The sequence below is a fragment of the Neltuma alba genome, unplaced genomic scaffold (assembly GCF_004799145.2).
Source record: "Neltuma alba isolate B1F8T4 unplaced genomic scaffold, ASM479914v2 tig00005392_pilon, whole genome shotgun sequence".
NCBI lineage: Eukaryota > Viridiplantae > Streptophyta > Magnoliopsida > Fabales > Fabaceae > Neltuma > Neltuma alba.
Genome location: NW_021634091.1, coordinates 1486 through 22236, shown reverse-complemented (window position 1 = coordinate 22236; position 20751 = coordinate 1486). Strand labels below are relative to the sequence as shown.

General features: G+C 37.0%; 2 protein-coding genes and 1 pseudogene across 2 annotated transcripts; 1 reads left to right on the top strand and 2 right to left on the bottom strand.

Annotated features, from left to right (window-relative positions):
- Positions 1–191: 191 nt before the first annotated feature.
- LOC114747619 (ribosome maturation protein SBDS-like) lies at positions 192–1923 on the bottom strand (the record flags this gene model as incomplete). The annotated part of the gene is made up of 4 exons (XM_028935971.1): positions 1774–1923; positions 1005–1134; positions 729–929; positions 192–461 (listed from the first exon to the last, which is right to left on the bottom strand). Coding segments are annotated over exons 1-4 (735 nt in total), but the record flags the coding sequence as incomplete, so codon positions are not given.
- Positions 1924–3367: 1444 nt separating this feature from the next.
- On the bottom strand, positions 3368–7449 carry LOC114747620 (scarecrow-like protein 1; annotated as a pseudogene).
- Positions 7450–17868: 10419 nt separating this feature from the next.
- LOC114747621 (transcription factor MYB57-like) lies at positions 17869–19465 on the top strand. Its single transcript, XM_028935972.1, has 2 exons — positions 17869–18164; positions 18420–19465. Exons 1-2 carry the CDS (start codon positions 17993–17995, stop codon positions 19184–19186), a joined length of 939 nt encoding a protein of 312 aa, XP_028791805.1. The 5' UTR covers positions 17869–17992; the 3' UTR covers positions 19187–19465.
- The last annotated feature ends 1286 nt before the right edge of the window (positions 19466–20751 follow it).

Sequence of the window (20751 nt, the reverse complement as noted above, 5' to 3'; positions counted from 1 at the left end):
AAGGCTGTATGGAACAGCAGTCACATGCCAGATTTCAACAAAATAAGCTTTGACTTACTCCCTATTCATGTTGTTTCTAAATTTTACAGGTGAAAGGAGGTTAGTGCATATCTTCAATCACACTTCTATTTACAAATTTAAAGTTTCAACCGCTAAGCATGATGGCACCTTGAAATTTAACAAGCACAAACGTAAGAGTCAGCGAGAGAAGAAAAACCATTGCAGTTGAAACGCAAAATGGATTCAAATGAAGAACTACTTCCACGCAAAAAACTAGGGGAATTCAATCTCACAATGGACAACTGATTAGCAGATGCTTCTTTGGAAATGATGCTGGCCTTCCAAGCATTCAGCTTATCTAGCAGTGTACGCACTTCCTCCTCTGGAGCAGCAACTCGTATTCTTAGTGGACACCGTTTAATTGGAAAGTGCTTTTGAAGCTCTTGAATAACTTCCAGCGCCTTCATAATTATTTTAAGAGTTACACTTTATTTAAAACAAACAAAATAAAATGATTTAAATGTAAATGAATAGAACTCAAATCTAGTCAACAGATTAGATTGTTAATTAGGATGGGAAGTAAACTGTTCTTTCATAGAATAATCATTATTTGCGACGAGATCAACTTAGAATGTGCTCACACTTCACATTATGATAGAACGGCTTGACAATTGATGTCCATCATATGCCTTTAAAAATATCTAAGAAAAAATAAAAAGTAAATTGACCTGCTTCTTTGAACTGCTGTTTGGATCGACAGCAAAATGTATTTCGCGCATTAGTCTTTCAATCATATTGATTGTGTAAGGACGTTGAGTTTCAGGATTGTATGTCTTCTGCATAGCAATGGTTGCGATATCCCTGAACTGATTTGAAAGAATAGATTCCCTCTCTTTCCCAGCAACCTGAAGCTCTCCTTTCTTTAAAATCTGTAAAATGAAGAGGAAAAATTACATAACAACCAGAGGAAACCTAAATGTATATTCAAATAGACTTTTACAAACCTCTAAACATATCCTTGACTGATCATCAGTCCCAAAGGCAGCAACCAAATCCTTTGACTTTGCTAGAACTCCTTTAGAAACATTTGAATAGACGGTATGCGACTGCAATACTTCATCCAGATCTTTCTCCCTGTTCCAAAGTCAATTCAGTTGAATGATGTCAAAAACACAAATTACATCAACTAAATTTATGAAAATGCATCACAACTTTTCACATTCAGTAGTAAAACACTGTTGCCAAATTAACAGCATTAATATGATCAACCGTAAACACAAGCATGCTTGGTTATGCAGGAAACATAAAGAAGCGACATGGATGGACTGAAATATTCCAGATGAAAGGGCTCACAATGAATAGAGCGATTGAATTGAAACAGAAAATATCATCAAATGACAGTTACTGTAACTAAATAATGCATTCCTTGACGCTGCCACAGAAAAATGACAAGTAAATACCCTCAGACATGATCATAAACAGATTTCAAATACTGACTCAATTAGTCCATCCTAAGAGCTTCTTACGCTCATCATCGGCCAGAAAGACAGTGGAGAGCATAAAGATTTAAAGTGTAATTTAAGCAGAAAAACGCCCTGATTATTGTCCCCAAAAGATATGAGCCAATAAGTCAAAAAACCCCTTGCAAGTTCTCAAGATTGTTGTTCTTTTTTACTTCCTGAGGACAAGACGGAGCATAAGTCGGAACCATAGAATCTTGCTAGTTCCATTCCAAGGCTAGGGTTTAGGAAGAGAAGAGTAGGGGAAGCTCACACGCCAGAACGCCAGGAAAGGACCGTGTTTGGATAGCAGGCGATCTCGAAGCGATTTCCATGCTTCCTCAGACGCACCACCGCCACGTTCGTCAACCTCTTCTGCCCTATCGGCTGCACCAGCGTCCTCGACATCTCTGTCCTTCTCCTTCGACGGCCTTCTTTCCGATTTCACAGAAACTTTTCGTTTCGATTTTAATTTTAAGTCCGCTTCCCTTCTCGTACTCTCTCGATCTGTGGTTTTTTTTTTTTTTTTGGGGTACTCCTCCCGATCTTCTTTTCATTGTTATTTCTGGATTCTCCTTAGGGCTTCAAGCATATGCCATTGTTTGGGCTCAAGCCCATTACTTACACTATTTACACTATTCTTTTTTCTCATTTTCTAAGAAATAATAAGTGAAAATGATCCAATGATGCTCTGACTTATGAAAATAGTAATCTTTGATGCGAAGCTCAGCTGAGAAGGGCTTCGCACTCTCTTAACCCGAATGACAGCTCTAAGTTACTCCTCCGTTTCTAAATATAAGACTCTTATACACACTAGTATAAGGATCTTATATTTAAGACAGAAGAAGTACTACTATAAGCATGGAAATAAATTTCTACATTTTTTAGGATTGATTAAGCCACGCCACGCATTCGTCAAAGCTAAAGACGGCACGGCAAGCAGGTAGTTGGAAGTTGGAATTTCCATTTCCAGGACCAGTGGAATTAGAACAAAATACGAGATAATTTGACCGTTTTCACCCTGATCCTCAACGCGGCCCCTTTCCCAGCAGCAGTTTTTGTTACAGCAGAAATTTCTCGCTAGTTTGCGTTAACGATTGTTTTTTCAGTCGTGCTTTATAAATATGTGAGAACAAATGCAAGCAAGCCCTTATAATTAATCTTTGGACCGAACATATGTTAATCTGGATAAGGCGACACATCACACGAATGAACATGGACCAGATTAATTTTAATTAGTCTAACAATTTAAATTTTTTCATGTTTTAAATAATTTTTTCATTGAGAAAATTTATAAATTCTCAAATCGAAATTTTGACAACAACAGACTTACAAGTAACAATGCATTTTTTAAGAATTTTTTATTTGAAATTTAGTAATTTCAGGCTTTTTTTTTTTTGGGTTCTCCTTTTTTTAATTTTAACACATACAGTGTATAATTAAAAATAAAGATAAACTTATATTTAGTATTTTAAAAAAAATTACCGTTGAAAAAATTACAAATTAAAAATTGTAAAACTAAATTGTTCAGATTAAATTTTCAATAGTTCAAATATTTTCTATAACGATGAGTAGAACACCATTTAACCACTAAGTACTTTTTGGGGGGGGGGGGGGATTTCAACCGTTATGGGGCACTAGTAAAACAGCAACAAAAAGATGTTTAGCTTCGGGAGTGTTTGGATGAATGTAAAGTGCTTTTTAAAAACACTTTTTTACAAATCGAGACAAACTCTTTCTTATATTTACTTCGTATACCGTAAAAATACTTTTAAAATTATGATTTTATTTTTATCCAAACATTCCCCAAGCCTACGCTATCCCTATGAATTTTTGGCTGAAATGAAAGTAGTACTCGGAAACGCTAATTATGCCAACCATAGAAGCCAAGAATAACAGTTTTATGTTGTCAGATGAGTCCTCACGAGGAAGTCAAGCGTTCATGTGTAACATAAAGTTCCATATTAGCTTTAAGATTTAACGTCAGCGACTCAAATATACACCTACACAAATCATTAACATTCAGAGTAAACAAGCAAATACTACATTCTCGCCACCAGAGTCTCCGAGCTGAAGAATGAACTGGTCACCTCCATGCTGAAGCAACAATCAGGTTCTTGTCTTCCCATCCAAAATGAAGTGCGCCCATCACATCCTTCATCTTGTACCTGTCACAGTACTGCTTAATGAGTTTTTTGATTGCGTCAGTCACATTGGCACTCATTGGCGACGTAGTGAAGCCGGCCATCTTCATCCTTGCCCTCCATTTTCCAGCAACTTCATAACGTTCAACCCTATCCTCACCTTCGCATGCAACAATATTTACAATGTCTCTTGCCAGGCATTGCCTTTCAACATTCATCCTATCCTGACTATCTCTAGGAAGAGTTGCGTCCAGCGACTCGAACACAGCAGAATAGTAATTGTAGGCTTCAACAAATCGTGGGAAAAATGCAAGCGTATTGGTGTTCATATCTTGTTCAACAACGGTAACAAGTTTTGGATTCAAGCTCTTAACCATGCGTAGAAGTTGGTCTCGTTCATTTACCGTTGAAACACTCTCATCTAGCATGTGATGAAGCTGGAATGCAAAATTCACCACAAGTGCTTCCCCAGGACGAATATCAAGCATCGATGGAGTGACAAGGGAAGACCTTGATGCCACAGCTCGAAATTCAAACGGCAATCCAAGTATTTCTGCCAACTTTTCAAGTCTTTGTCCAATGATTTTTAGGCCCCCAACAGATCGCTGGACGGACTCGGGATCATCAACCCCAGTCAATCTCACATGTGGCGGCTTACCTGGCCTTGAAGCAAGTGCTTGTATCAGAGTTATGTATTGATTTCCTTGATTGATGTCAAAGTCTATTATATGAACCTTCTTTTCATCTTGAACTGCCTCTGTAATTGCACCGTTGGCAGCAATAAATCCAAATTTAAAACATGGGCACACCTCAAACAGTATTTGCATAGCTGCCAGTCGGTCTGACGAAGGAGGTTCCTTGCACTTCAGTGCCTTATAAATACTGCTGCCCGATTCAGCTATTCGAGCTGCAAGTCCTTCCACCATATAAGCTGCAGTCCTCTGGGGAGGATCTCCCTGAATTGATACCATCTGCCGGAGTTGATTTATCATAGACGAGGCTCCCTCTACATTTCCTTCTGAAATTGCACCAGCACACTCTAACAGCAATTGCTTTGGGGTCCGGGGAGAGATACTGCTAATGGTACTATGGTTAGAATCTGAGGATGAAGACTCTTTTGGTGAGCCGTGGTGCAACATATTCTGAATGGGTTCACCCCACTCAGCATCAATATCCATGCTCTGAAAAGTCCCGAGTATGAACTCGTCCTCATAATCATCATTGTTATCACCAAGCAGTGTCCTCTCTAATTCTTGGAGCTTCAATTTCATTTGATCATCAAAGTCAAGTGGATCTGGGCTTCCATTTTCCAAGACATCTGATCCAAAGTTGGACTGACGGGCATCATTGTGTCTCATGGAAGCGAAAGAAATATCAAATGGGTTGTTGGTAACCACAGAGATTCCTGAAGTAGCTCTAACCAGATAGGAAGAGCCATCAGGCAGTGAGTTTCCAGAGATGCTGGAAGTGGGAGTGTCTATCAGTTCTTCAGTTGGTGAATCGTGAAAGTACTTCTCATAACTCTCACTGGAGTAAGAATCTGTTATGTACATGCTTTTGTGTTTATCATGACCAAAAATTTGGGAGGGAAAGCCGGGCCCCAATATCACTTCCCTTGATTGAGTAGAGCTTGGCATTTCTATAAGGTGTAGCAGGCAGCTCTGCAGATCTAACTAACGACATGGTTCACCTCTTGCTCAATCAGCTCATATAGAATTTCAGCCTGTATTCGGGATATTATATAAATCAGCCAATAAAATGCTATTAAATTCTGAAAGCCTTTAAAAGTATTGAGATTTATCTACCTTTTTTCACCTTAGCCAAAAAGCAAGCCAGGCCAAACCACTCACAAACGGAATCTTGTTGAACCTTACAAGAAAGCCTGCATTCAGATGGCAGAGACAAAAATAGAAAAGAGGGGAAAAAAATTTAGGAGACGTTTTATTCAAAACTGAAAGATGTCCGCAAGGGACACTACCAGATACGGTGAGTTTATTTATTTCAGCGATAGGTAAACGCCACTTCGTAGATCAACTTACAATTTACAAATATTACAGTTGAAAGTGTTACAGCACAGGTAAACTATAATGCTTCAAAAGTATTACAGTTTGTCATGCGTCAACTGAAAAAAGTTTTCATGAAAAACGATGGGCAAGTTCTATTCAATTCTTCAAAATATGACAGAAAGTAGTTATTAATTTCAGATAAATAGGAACTGAAAAAAATTTTTGCAGTAGTTTCAAGGAAAAGAGGCTAGTACAATTCTTATTTTCCAGCTAAGAGGCTCCACTATCACCGGCAGACCAACAGAAAATACTGAAGACCTTTGTGTTTCACAGTTTGCACCCTTTTCCCAAAGTAGCCACTACTTACAGATGCATCATTGAAAGGAAATATAACAAATTGCTCCGGAAGAAAAAATTCTCAGTTGAATCTACGAATCGTCGGTCATTCAACTTAAATTTGAGCATGAGCTAATTGTCTGAAGGTTCTCGAACCATGGGTTCTCCAGCTAAAAAATGAGGAATCTATGATCTGACAAACCGTTTGCTCCTCTCGTAAAATATATATCAGGCAAAGGCAAAGGCTACGCTAACATGAAATTCCTACTCAGAAAAGCGAATTGGGAAGTTAAGGATTGGGGCTCAAGCAAGAACAGGGGCTCTGACATAGATTTCCTAGAATAAAGTGACCCTGAACAAGATACTCTAGACTTTGGATAAGATCTATTGCTTTGTTTGCCCGTAGTAGGGATAATCGACGAGCTAAAATCCACTATGATGAATTTGTAACAAGTAATCCATGCCAAAAAAAACCTTTCTTGTTGGAAATTCCAACCCAAAGGGAACAGCAGATGCAAACAACACACACACACGAAGTGCAGAAACAGAAAATGTCAAAAAAAATCCCTTGGAATGAACACTTCCTTAGAACAATGAATTCTAACAAACACCGAGAAGGAAGGAGGAGAAATCAAAGTACCATTTCTCCGCTCTTCCTTTTGTCTCTATAATCACTAGAATGATCGGCGTCTTTGGATGAATGACAATCAACTACTAAGAAGTAGGAATATCCAAAATATCTATAACAGAACTTGGGCCATAAAAAAAAGGTTTAAAATGAATTTAGTTCTTGAACAAATGCTCAGCAAGACAGCTATACCTGACGAGATCAGAAAGGAAGAAGACGAGAGACCATATCAATCGTCATATTCTGTGATTGAGGGAAACGAGAAATGAAGATGGAGTTCAGGATCGTCTCCGAAGGAAGAAGAAAGCTTAGGTTTTTGACCAAGAGGCAGAGAGGCTATGACCAACCCAAAAGATAAGACTCGTTCTCTCTCTGTGACTCCTTATATATTTAAAAATTGTTTCGATTGTGTGAAACCAGGTAGGCTCGGAAGCAAGAATTTAGAGGATGATCCAAAATTGACAGAGGATCGGGAATGAGAATTGATACAGGAGCTAATAAATACATAAACATTTGAGCTTGAGAAGAACAACAAAAGATTAGTTAAGGGGGACTAAAAAATTCAATGATAGAATATGAACAGATTGATATTCCGATGACCATCTGTTAAAAAGCAATGATGACAAAAGTTCCAACTTCTGGAATGCGATGAGGGGTAAGAAAGTGGGGGAAACTCGCCAAAGACTGGCTAACCAGAATTAAAAGAAACTTCTCAACAATCACCGCAATCAATAGTTTATCATTTCTCTGCGCACGCATTTAGCTTGCTTTCTCCTATTTCTTTTCTTGTTTGATTGTCTGTCCTTACCAACTCGTTTGACTTAACGAGACATCATCGCATTACCGCATACGCGTCGAGTGTATTGGTGGAGTCACTCCACGCATCCATCTTCTTATTTGTATATTATACTTGAATAACATCCTAGTTGATGCGCAAAAATCCTCAGTGTCAATGCGCAAAATATATGTAACTAGACGAAGTTGCCATAATATTAGTCTATAAAACTAATATATCGTGGCATTTCAGTGTTGGAATGGCGAATTATGAACGTTTCTTTGTCGGCTAAAAAAAATTAATATAATCATTGATTCTTTAAGTTTGTTCTATTTTAATTTTGGTCTCTTAAGTTTTAAATTTTTTTATTCCTCAAAAATGAAATGATTCCAATTTTTTATTGAATTAAAAGACTAATATTTTAGATAAAAAAAATTGAGGGAAAAAAATGAAAAAGTCATCAAAAAAACTGGAAGCATGCGTCGTTTTCTACTCATGTTATTAGATCCTGCAATTTTAAATCATGTAATATTTAAATAATACTATCTATAATCTTTAATATAAGAACTTGTTTGACTTTTAATGTGATTCTAAATATAAGACTTCAATCTATTTTGTCTTTCATATTTATTTATTTTTTTCAAAGTAGTCCTTGTAATACTTACACATGTTTAAAATTTTTATTAAATGGTAATTCTAGCTGATATATAATTAATAAGAGTATTTTAAAAAGACAACTCCTATTAAAATAATAACTAATTAAATTAATTTTTTTAATATTTTCAAAGATAGCGGTAGTACTAGCTTAGACCGGTAATCGTAACACAGCAGAAATCAAATAACAGCGGAATGCAGGCGTCAATTGTACAGCAAATGCTGACGTATGATTCGCATCATGCGGGTGAATGGAGGGAAGGCCGTGGGGAGGAATAGTGCGCCTTCTAATAAATTTGAAAAAGATTAAAATAAATAAACAAAAGGGAAAAGGAAGAGGGTAAACTTTAGGACAAAGTCAAGTTGGATATCATGGTTCAGACCTTACATGGCACGCCAATATTGGTAGACAATTGGGGGGGGCGCATTTTCTTCAGCCGAGTTTGAAAATCAAAACAGAGCCTTCAGTAGGGGGTTGATGACACGCAATGCCCCTCCCTCCATCATTCTCCTGCGAAAACGACCACACTCATTTATTCAACAGAGGTGAAAACTACGCGCTCTCCTACTAGCCACCGCATATACACAGAGAAAACAGTAACTTTAAAAAAATAAATAAATAAAAATAACGCAGTGGAGGTGGCCAGGTGTGTCCAATAACGAGGCAATTGGCAGTGTGAAATGAATCTAAAATGTCATTGCGTACGTGCTGGAAACTGGGGGCTGATCCAAGAGGTTAAAATCCACACAACTCCTCATTTTCTCTCACAATGATCATCCTTCATCTCCTTATCCAAAACGCTTCAGGTCCATCCGCTCTGGAATTTGGCACCATCAAACTGATGTTGACACCCTTCAAACCTTCCACTCATTGTAAAATCTCCCCCTGGTTTGTTTTTAATGATCACGTTGCATTTAACTACAATATATATATGCCTGCCTCCTTTATCGTCTCGTCCATTTTGGTTTGCTCACCCTTGTTTAGTAATTGCACAGGTCGCCTAATTAACCTCCAGTTTTAAATATAAGACTTTGTTTCTAATCCATAAACAGAGTTTTATAATTAGGACTAAAAGCAGTAGAATTAAAATGATCGACGAAGGACATTTATGCCAATAGCTTACAAGTCACGTGGGTGAACTGTTTACAGCTCGAGGCCTTCATGTCAACTATCCAAGAAGGCAGCAGGGGAAGAGGCGCCGTATGCGGGTAGATGACAGGGAAATTCCAAGGAGACGGAAAAATGGTCTCCGTGAATCAGTTTCATTTGGCTCTCTCTGTATAAACTATTGAGATTATTGGGTTCATGAGAAAGATCGGCACTGTATAACGATTGTGTGTTTGATTAATTAACAGGAGAGAATAATATAATATACTATAATGTGCATTCTGGTGGGGGAGGGTGGGTGGCGGAGTTTGGTGCGGGAGGTGTATATAATATATATTTGATGAATCCATGGATAATTATAAGGAGAGACACGGTTTTGGGCAAAGTAAACATACCCAGAGTCATTAAAAACAAATCAGTGGTCAAAATGTGGAAGTGTGGATTGTACCCGACAATGCAGAAAATGAATCGCATGAAAGTCGCAAACCTTGAGCAGGCTGCAGGCGCCCGTTTCAGTGAAAATCAAACTATAATTTTTATAATAAACAAAATAAATACGTGAAAAAATTTGTTTTAACTTGCGAAACAATATTTTCTAAAAGTATTTTTAAAATATTCCAAACAGGTGCCCAACTTGTTAACATTATGGCCTGGTCAGGTATCCTACTATACACTCCCCCCCTTTTCCTTTTATTCAGAAACAACAGTATAATGAATTAGCACAGACGTGATACCAGTATATGGAAACAAAACATTTTAACGGAGTATAACAAATGCACCGGAGGTGATAGCGAGAGCCAGCTACTGAATAAAGTTGACCACGTGAATCATATAATATTATTATGTTCTATTAACAGCCAAAGAAATAATTTAGAAACAATAAATAAGATTAAAAGTCCATATAAAACATTTTTATTGGAAAAAATATATTATAAAATGAATATGACACTAGAATATCGTGCCATTTCCGCCCCATTGTAACCCACTTAACATGTGATTTAAATTCCTGGGCGCCGAAGCCTTATTACTGGGGATGGGCCGGGGACTGGACTGGCCCAAATCTAATCTCTCGTTAAACAAGAGACAGGGGGCGGGTGAAGGCCTTAGAGGTCAGGAGGACACTTTATAGACTTAAAAGCCCATGTCTCGGAAGAGCCTTTTTTTCCCGGGGATCTGCACCTTTTCTCATTTTTGTTTTTTGGTTTGCACCTCGTTACATCAGTACTCTTCTTCTTCTTCCTTTCCATCCACATTAATACTCAAATATACTTAAAGTTAAATAATAATATTATCATATTTATTAATATAAAAGCTAGTTTGATATTTAATTTTGTCTTAAATACAAAACTCTAATTCACTTTATCTTTCATATTTATCTTTTTTTTTAAGTAGTTATCATGATAGTTGCAAATATTAAAAGTTCATCACATAATAGTTATAGTTAATACTCATAATTAGTAAGGATATTTTATAAGAGATAAAACTATTTATTATAAATAACTAATTTAACAAATTTCTTTAATCTACTCGTAAATGTCTAGATGGTGAATGAAATGACAAAGTATTATACCCACCCCCAAAAACTAATTTATGGGTGGGTATATGGTTAAGTTGCATAAGTCAGCTAAAAAACAAAAAAAGCTGCATTAAGAGGTTAGAGCTTGTAACCCAATGACACTAAGTATATTTCTTAACACTTTTAAGGGTAAAGTTGCAAGTTCAAATTTCTGATAAATTGTTATAACAAAAGAAAAAAAAAACCGGACCGGACCGGACCGGACGGACCGGCCGGTTCAACCGGAAACCGGTGAATCGGTCAAAGTCCGATCCGGTTTAACATGAAAAACCGGCCTCCTAGCGAACCAGTAAAGTAACCGGTAAAACCGGTATGGTATTTAACGGGTCAACCGCCCCAGTTTGGGGGGTGCCCGGTTATATATTTTTCCCCTAGCTATCCGAAACGATGTCGTCTAATTAAAAAAAAAAAAAAAATCAAGCGCTGTTTTTGGATTCAATTCCCTCGGTCCTTCACTCCCTCCTTCTCCTGGCCAAGGATACTCCTCCGGAACGTCGAGTTCACCCCACTCTCTTCCATTCCCTAGGGCTCCTCCTTCTAGCCTCGACTTCACAGGAATCACTCGCCGGCCATAAACTCCCTATCTCCGCCTCCACGTTCTCCCCCAGCACGATCATCGGCTCCGGCACTGTCATCACGCAGCTCCCCCTAGGGGGCGTAATGGCGTATAGTCCCCTGAGAGAGCGTTCAGGAAAGTAATGTCCAAAGTACCCAAAGGCAGATCGGGGTGTCGATCCTGGACACATGTTTAGTAAGTACAAAACTGTTGTGTTCTGAAGATAACATTGTCGTTTGGCGGGGGGTGAACGTAGAGTTGGAGGCAACTATACGTAGTGAGGGAAACACAGGTGTGTTTGGCTTTTTCTTCGAATCAAGATTCAAGCGGCATGTGTGACCATTCTTGGAAATGTCCAACAAAAAACATGGAGGTGAAGTACGATGTTGGGGCTAGTAAGGTTGGCTTAGAGCAGGTGATTGCACATAAATAATTAATTAAAAATATATTTAATTAGTAGATTTGATCTTAAATTATTTTGTAAACTTCTTATCCTTTTTTGACGGATTATTATTTATGAATTTTGTTCTATTTTAATGTTATGAATTAAATTAATTATTTAATATGACCGGTTCGACCCCGGTCTGACCAGTAAACCCTTAACCCACTGTCTCGACCGGTTGAATTCCCGGTCCGGTTTTTGTTCATTGGTTATAACGCGTATGTAAGTACGGATGCTTAATTTATTTACTGTAGATGCTCCCCTGGTAACTTGTAAGAGTACATGATAAATATTGACTAATTATTGATTTGACTGGGTGTAATTCAGAATATAATGATTAGAGATGACAAACACACTTAGCAGATAACAAATCAAGGGAAGGTTTTAGCAATTTTGTGGGGGGGGGGCATAATTAAAGGAAGCGATGAGGTGGATATATAAGAGCTCTTAATTAAAGGCGCAAGCAGTCATAAGTTATAATCATCATCAAATTAACCAGGCACTTTATACGGTCTGAGCATCAATGATATGGGTGCGCCAGTATATTTATATGCGTCACTCTAATGCCAGGAAGGTAGAATGTCATTCCATTGTTATGTAACAAGCGTCCCAATTTCTTCAAAGGGGGATTGATAGACATCGAAACAAACAAAATCAGAAGCATGCATGATTATTCATTTATACAACTATGATCACTTCCATGTCTCCGGATTATAAAAGCAATATCCCTGAGCTCAACTCAATCGGTGGGCAATGTTTATTGGTTCGGATTTGGTTGCTGGGCTCCTTAATCTGTGATACTCAATCAAAGCCCATAATCATGAACGCATAAAACCGCGCAAGACTCAACGGACTACTCTAGTTCAGAGTAGGACAAAAATGACCAGAACTGTGCGGACTTGATAATTAGTTGAGAGAACTATATCGTTAATAGTGAAAGTGGTGGAGTGGGTGGAGTGTCGTTGTCCAGGAGGCACCATTAATAACATTAGGAGGCATATCACTGCGCAGAATGGGGGACGTACCTGTTGGTTGAGACTACAAGACAATAAAGGAAGCCACTAGGATCCCCAACGAACTCTACTTGACCCTCAAGATTAAACACAACGAAGGGCGTACGAAATTAGACACGGTTTGCGATGTTCCAAGACAAAAATAATAATAATAAACGGAATATCTTACTCGGTTTTTATTGATGTTAGTTTACAGAGCTGACGAGAGAAAAAAAATTTGCGAGTCCAATTCACAAACTTATCCATTGGGTTACTTCACCACTTGTCGGACTCTACACGTTTATTCTTTTTTCCGTCGTCAGGCTGCTGGAAAAATTGGGAAATAAAAAAGTTATTTATTTGAACAATCCCAGCAAGAAAGCGAGTGAGCAATGGGGTGATCAAAACAAAAGGAATTCGCAGATCGAGAAATTAACTTTCAAACGTGGTCTTCATTCTCAAGGCTTTCAGCCACCTACAGGATCAAGTGGCACGAACATGTGCTAACCAAGAACGGATAAATTTGTGGGTAAATATTCCTCGTACACTAGTCAAGCTATGCTAAATGTCGGTAAAAATTAATTAAAGTGAATTGGCTAGCTGGTTACCCAAGTACGATATGCTTTTACAAAAGGCCGCAGCATATAATAATGATAATAATGAAGGCGTAACAACAATATGCACTGGGTGAAAATGACGAAAAGGGTGATGTGAGGAATGGCGACTAAAATGGGGGTGAAAAGTATGCGTAAAGAAGGGTTGTAATATTATGTGGACAAAGAAAGAGTCAAAGTAGTTTGTTGGGAAATTTGAGGGGCTGTTGATGTCAAATTACGGTGTGGTTTGGGTTATGATGATGAAAGTGGCCGGTTGCTTAGGTTACGTGGGAAGGTGTGAGAAAAAGGTATATGATGGTTTTCATACAAAGACAGTTGAAGGAGAGGAATGGATGTTTGCCTGTGCAAGTAACTGAAATGTTCTCACAACTTTGAAAGCTATTTCAAACCCTGCCACTGTTTGTGCTTCTTCTTCACACACACACTTACAGGCAGAGGCAGAACTCATGGAGAAAGAGATGTATCATTCCTTTTTAACTGTCTACTTCTTCTTTGCCGTTGGCATATTTTGATATTTAGCTTAAACGACCACATATAAAATGACACACTTGGTGACTGATGATATAATATAACCTCGTTACTTATTAAGGCGACTTCCTAGGCATCTCTACTGAAAATGACTTCTCTTTCTTGTAGAATTACCACTTTAATTTGTTTCTTTACCCATGGCGAACGGTGGCAAGTTCTTCCTTGTTTAAGATTTTACCGACTCAAACTTTTGGGACAGAGTATTGATTACACCTTGTTGTGAGCTAATTAATACTAGCTAGCAGCAGCAGGTGCGTCGTCATATAAAACAAAGTAATATTCTGATGTAAATTCTGGTCAGATCCATCCTCAAGTTGCTTAAACCGTTCATATGCATAGGCACTCCACTTGATGAAGGGGTTTAGTGATTGGGAGCCTAAAGAGAAATGGGGCGGATTCTGAATAACGTACATAAAGGGCTATTTATAGGAAAAATAAAGATTGATTATAATTATAAGAAAAATAAGGATTGATTTTAAGTGATTAAAGGATAAAAGAATATTATGAAAAGGGATAGTATAGGATAATAACTAGAGGATATTTGACTATTATTAAAAATAATTTAATTGGAAATATATAATTTAAGAATATTTAAATCAGATGGAAAACCTAATTTTATGGAGTTTAAATAGTGAATTTTGACTTGAGATAAATATCAACCACCTAATAAAAATAAATAAATCCTAACATATCATTGATGTTTAAATGACACCTCCATTAATTTGAGCATCATATTGGATGTCATATATGCTCATGCATGACTTGATCGAGTAGGATGCAAACTTGGATGCCAGGTTCACCTTGGATCGCATCATTTGGACTGTTAGCTAAACTTAGTATGGATCCTCTTTAATCATCCTAAAACCAGTGCAGGAAAACTATATATATTTCGAGCAAGTGAAAATTTGTCACCTTTTGATAGCTTTAAAGTACTATCTGTTTTGTTGTTTTTTCTAATGGCTTTAATTAAGATCCCCTTTCATCCATATCGGAAGTGAAGTCCAAGGTTTAGTTGAAGTCATTTTCAAATTTGAGAGATCACCTCGACTCGGCCTATTTCCCCTGTTGGAACTTTACTTCGCTAAGCAATATTGCTCCTTGCACCATTAATTATTTAGACGGTTCATCTTATTTTCACCTGCAATTAGCTTGATAATCTGGGTCACCAGAATAATAATCAACCTCTGGTGCCTCCAAGGATTGATTAATTTTTTTTCATTTATGATGCATTTAGGATTGCATGCATCAAAAGCAATGCTTAAGAACTGATACACATTTGGCAGACTTCAGGGGTGGTATGCAAGAATGCTATTGGTCGACAAGGTGTACTGTGATGGTCAAACTTCAAAGTGGAATTTTGAAGACCCAACATGGAAAATTGAACATAAGACTTCAAATTAAAGGGTATTTTTTATGATTATGCAGCTACTATAACTTATAGCAACTAATTAAGTTTTGCAGTTATGACTGGACTTAGTCTTCCTGACCTGGCCAGCGTGCTATTGATTACCAGCTGTAAGTTCAGCATATATAGTTTCAATTCAAATAATGACAGGAGGAAGCCCAAAGTCGACTTACGCATTCTAGAAATGAATTTTTATTTTTATTTTTTTGACCACAACTTACCTGAAGATTTTAAGCTCAGTTTAATTTTATTTTCCCTGGAAAATTATGTACTTTAATTTGTATTTTTGTGGACCATGCTCGTATACAAATAAAAATTTAGCACGCAATACCAATACGAATTAAAATAAGGGGATTTGGGGTGTCGGTGTGATTAATACTTCTAATTAAAACTGTCGCATTTATTTCAACTGATCTCCGTGTACGCTTATATTTGATTTAATCGTTCGTTCGACGAACATAAACAAATCGAAGCCATATGAAACGTGTGGATTGAAGTTCAAACAGTCTGAAAACGTAATGCTGGGATATATATATAGTACAGTACTAACACAATATTATTTACGGTTTGGCTGATTAATTTCGTTGTTAATTCGCGCAGACTTTAGCGATTTTTGGAAGGGAAGGTAATAGATAATTGATTTCCTGGTATGTGAAGTCTCAATCGGTAAAGAAACACATTTATATAATACTACATTTACTTAATTATGTGTGTTATACTGTTCAATTTGACTTGCCATCTGCATGGAATTGAAGTATGAAAAACAAAGGCAGACGGTTTAGAAGTACTTTTCCTGATATTGTACTTCCACGGCATTGTTGAATTAAACCTTAAGATTAAACTGATCATGACACTTCTGTCAGTTCCTTGCCCATCAAAATAAAACAAAAATTATATCGGATTAATTTTGCCCATACTACGTACGTGCAATATAGCATGGCCAGCAAATCTGGCTACAATTATCAATTATGTATAAAACTAAATTACAGAAAAAATTTCCCCAATATTCAGATGTCACATGGTGTTTTAAAAATTAACATTTTGGCGCTTACAACGTAATTTTACCCGCTTCGTAATCAGGTCCTTATAGTTTAAATGCCCTTAATTAACCAAGTCCTTAGAAATTTAACCATTAAAAATATTGGTCTCTAGCCATTAACATAGTTCATATTCTTAGAAATCATTTAGAATTACTTATAATTACATTTTACGTAAGTCAAGATAAAACTGTTATAACAAAATTAACTCTTATTTTGTAAATCATAATTAAAAACTAACCATTTTAAATGGGCCCTCAACATATTGGGAAAAAAGCGCCACGTGTTGTTGTTGATGTGAATGATATAAGGATGTTAGTAGGCTCGAGCACAACGTACTGGGTAGGCAATTATAGAAAATGAGAATTGGAAATCATAGGTGGTGAGGCCAAAGTCAGTTCCACAATATAATTCTTCTCTGTGGACTAAAAGTCATGGTACGTAATTTAATTAAACTTCATTGTCGATATACTCAAATAGAACAAGCTTTTGTCAGAGTGATGCTTATTGTTACGTGCACTTATGACGCGGGTTAAACTTTGTAATTAAGCACATTATTTTTCTGACCATGTTAAGGGGCGCTTTTGAAGCTCATCAATGTCAGCATTAACATATATGCAGGCTTATTAGTTTCATCTCTTTTGCACAAGTTTCTTCGTGCTAGAGTTAACGTCAGATGATCAAAAGGGAAAAAAAAACTATTAACTAAATTTGAATTGGTTTGGTCTTTTTTATAAGATCTTATTACTTAAATTGTGCATTTCAAGAAAACACATTTGATGTTCAGACAATCCTTAGTAGGTTCTTATAAAAAGGACCAAATTAATTTAAATTTTGAGGTTTTATAAATAGAAGCAAATGGAGTACTCAACTAGTGTGAAATTTTCTTTTGGGCAAAGCTAATGGTAAATTGATTGCGTTGACTGTACAGTACACTCTCCATTAATCAGAGTGATCATATATATCATGAAGAATTATTGTAAATATATATTGAATTCTAAATCTACCAACCATATATTGGCAGAAATAGATGAAAGCGATGTGCAACATGATTATGAATATAATTTCAGAAAGATAACATGGTTATAATTAAACATGGAATAAAATCGGTAACTATGCAACAAACATCGCATTGCTTAATTATTAGGAACCGCTTCATTTAATGAAGATCAGTGCACCCTAATGTTCAAGGAATTAGGTGTAAGGGACTTATTAATGAAAGATGTTGGAATAACATAGAAATAATTGACGAGTCTTCGATCAAGGAGAGAAGTCCCTTTAGTAAAAACTATACGGTAACCAAACAAATGGATTTGATATAACGTGGTACCATGGTCTTAATTAGAATAGTTGAGGAGTTGAAAACGAACAGAATAAGTAAAGCGAGGAATCTGATAAGGAAGTTGCAAGGACCAATAATGGCATAAACAAGAAGGTCATTGAAGCTACAAGCATACACAATATATACATGTAGATATTGGGGGGCAATATATATATCGTGTAAAGCCAACAAAAGTGACTTGCCATCTCACAACCCTAGTTAACCAACCCCCTCCTTTCCTTCCATCTCCTGGTCCTCTCCTCCACTTTCTTATATATCTTCTTCTCCACTTCTCTCCCTGGTGTGCTTGACCCTCAAGAATTGTTGCAGCAAATTGGAGGCCTCCACAATATCTAATACTTTCTGTCATGGAAGATTCTGATCTCGTGGCGATTGCTTCATCAACAGGCGATCAGGACTCCAAGAGTTGTCCTCGCGGTCACTGGAGGCCCGCCGAGGATGAAAAACTCCGGCAGCTTGTCGAACAGTATGGAGCGCAGAACTGGAATTCAATTGCTGAGAAGCTCCAAGGAAGATCAGGTAATTAATTGACTTGGATTGAATATCTTTAATTTCTTCCTTGAAATGAAAAACAAAAAGCAAATTAAAAATCATATTTTTCTTCGGAGGCTTTGGATTGAATATTGTTGCACTAGCTAAGTTGAGCAGGATATTATTGAGAACATACTACTGTATATGGGTAGCATATATATGCGAATATAACCTGTATATGTATATATAAATCACATGATCGTATTGATTAATCTTGTTCTGGGATGATTTCCCCGATTACAGGGAAAAGTTGCAGATTAAGGTGGTTTAATCAGCTTGACCCTAGGATTAACAGGAGGCCATTCACTGAAGAAGAGGAAGAAAGGTTATTGGCAGCCCATCGCATTCATGGGAACAAGTGGGCACTGATAGCGAGGCTTTTTCCTGGTCGAACTGATAACGCTGTGAAGAATCACTGGCATGTTATTATGGCACGAAAGCAAAGAGAGCAATCCAAGCAGTTAAGTGGCAAGAGAGTCTTCCAAGATGTTTACAATGATTCTTCCAGTGACACTTTCTCTTCTACTAAAAGATCGAAATCGCAAGATATCTTTGGTTCCCAAACGCTCTTTGACTTCCGGAACATCGATAAGAGTAGAATCATTGCAGAATATTCTCCCTCCATCTCTTTGGCTTCTTGGAATTTCGCATCCATGGCGAAACAAGGGAAAGATAATAATTACTTCAACCCCTGCTTTAACATCTACTTCTCAGAATGTTCAAAAGGGTCGGATAGTTATCTTTACAGAATTTATCCAAATTCCGCATCATCACACGGCAGCATTCTACAAAACTACCGGAAGGTTGTTCCAGGTCGTTGCAGATCAGTCTTAGGTTGTGATGGTGATGATGAGAAACATAGGACAATAAATAATAGGGACTTGACGAATCTATGCGATATCTCACCCACATTCGCAAAGGAGAGAGCTTCTCCGGAACAAGAGCAAGCAGATGATCTCAAAGAAGTTCCCTTCATTGATTTTCTGGGCGTGGGTGTGTCATCGTCGTGACAACAAGTGAAGTATTTATTTAACTTCATATTATACGTATGACTAGTTTAGCTCACTAGCTAGCCTTCGTATCTACAATATGAAGCAGTTAGCATCAGGAGTCTCTTAAAATATATAGATACAGGTAAATTATGCGCATGTGGTTGTGTTGGCTTTTCAATATATTGAGTATGGCAGGTTGGTCATATATAGTTTCCTTTCGGTTTTGTAATTAGAGTGAACGAGAATCGAGCTTTTTGGTATGCAAGATATATTGATCTTTTATACTTTCCATTTTAACTCGTAAGGCATACAAACTTGAGTATGGATCAATGGCATTGTACTTTGACTTTGATTCGCATATTTATTGTGCGTGATTCACAACACTACATAGAGGATGAAGAAAGAACGTAGTGAAGGTTTGCAGATTTCGATTAAATTCTTTGGTTTCTCTCTTCATATATAGCGCAAGTTCTCTTAGAATCTTAAACTACACTAATTAAATGGAAGGCTGTCAGCTGCAGTGAGCATTGCATAGTTAAAAACTAGAATATATAATTACTGAATATATCATGCACGCGCATTCTTTCCATTATATGCAGTCCCTCAAAATGCAATAATCAGGCTTCCGGTTCATATAGTGTTTAAATTAAAATGAATTTGAATGGGCTAGTTTTCCCCTTTTCAGTGAATGGGCATATATCTGAATTGAACAAATTAACGAGAAGATACGATATAAACTAGCATTATATTATTATTTATTAACATGAACGGATTTTGGTGGGAGTGGTACCCTACCGTTTTGTCCCTAGCTAGCTCTGGGAAGGAGCCACATTTCCTTGGGTGCCTCGCTGGAATCAAACGACTGATGTCATAACTATCAGTTTGGACGCATGCATATGCCAATTTTCCAATAAATATTTAGCAAAATGTCGGAGAAATGTGTGGACACATTACGGAGGAGGAGGGCGGAATATGAACAACCATTTTGATTTTCACATTCTCGGGAAAATGTATCATAGATTTTCAAACCTGTATCATTACGTAGAATAAATTAGACGATGGCATATATAGAAGTGATATTTATATTCTCAGGTTCAATAAGAATCCCCATAGATATTTTTAATTTTTAATTTCAGGCCATTTTAAACCTGCATCATGATCATTATGGAGTTCTTATTTGATAAGCTTGATATGTAATTCAAACTCGAAATATCAAAGTCAATTAGAAAATTAAAATGCAGACAAGAGAATGAGGTTACTTTTTTAGATTATTTCCTTGCATCATAACAAAAATGACATGATATATATATATATATATATATATATTTAAGTATGGTCTTACACATAGATTGCACTCATCTTAAATGACAAGCAGAAGATATATTCATATATGATGGCTTGAAAAAATTGTCTGTTCATTTGATATTGTGGTGGCTGCAACTAAAAAAGTAGGGACAAATCAATCTACGTGATACTAATATTGAATAAAATTTGAAGGTTATGGTTACCAAAACATAAAAACGAAGGCTATGTGCAGTTTAATGGGATGATGAGTATCATATATAAACGAGGGTAGGTGACCG

Excerpts from the sequence above, each read along its gene's own strand:
- LOC114747621 (XM_028935972.1), top strand. The coding sequence starts at position 17,993 with ATGGAAGATTCTGATCTCGTGGCGATTGCTTCATCAACAGGCGATCAG. Across the intron at positions 18,165-18,419 it reads GAAGCTCCAAGGAAGATCAG|GGAAAAGTTGCAGATTAAGG; the intron begins GTAATTAATTGA and ends CCCCGATTACAG.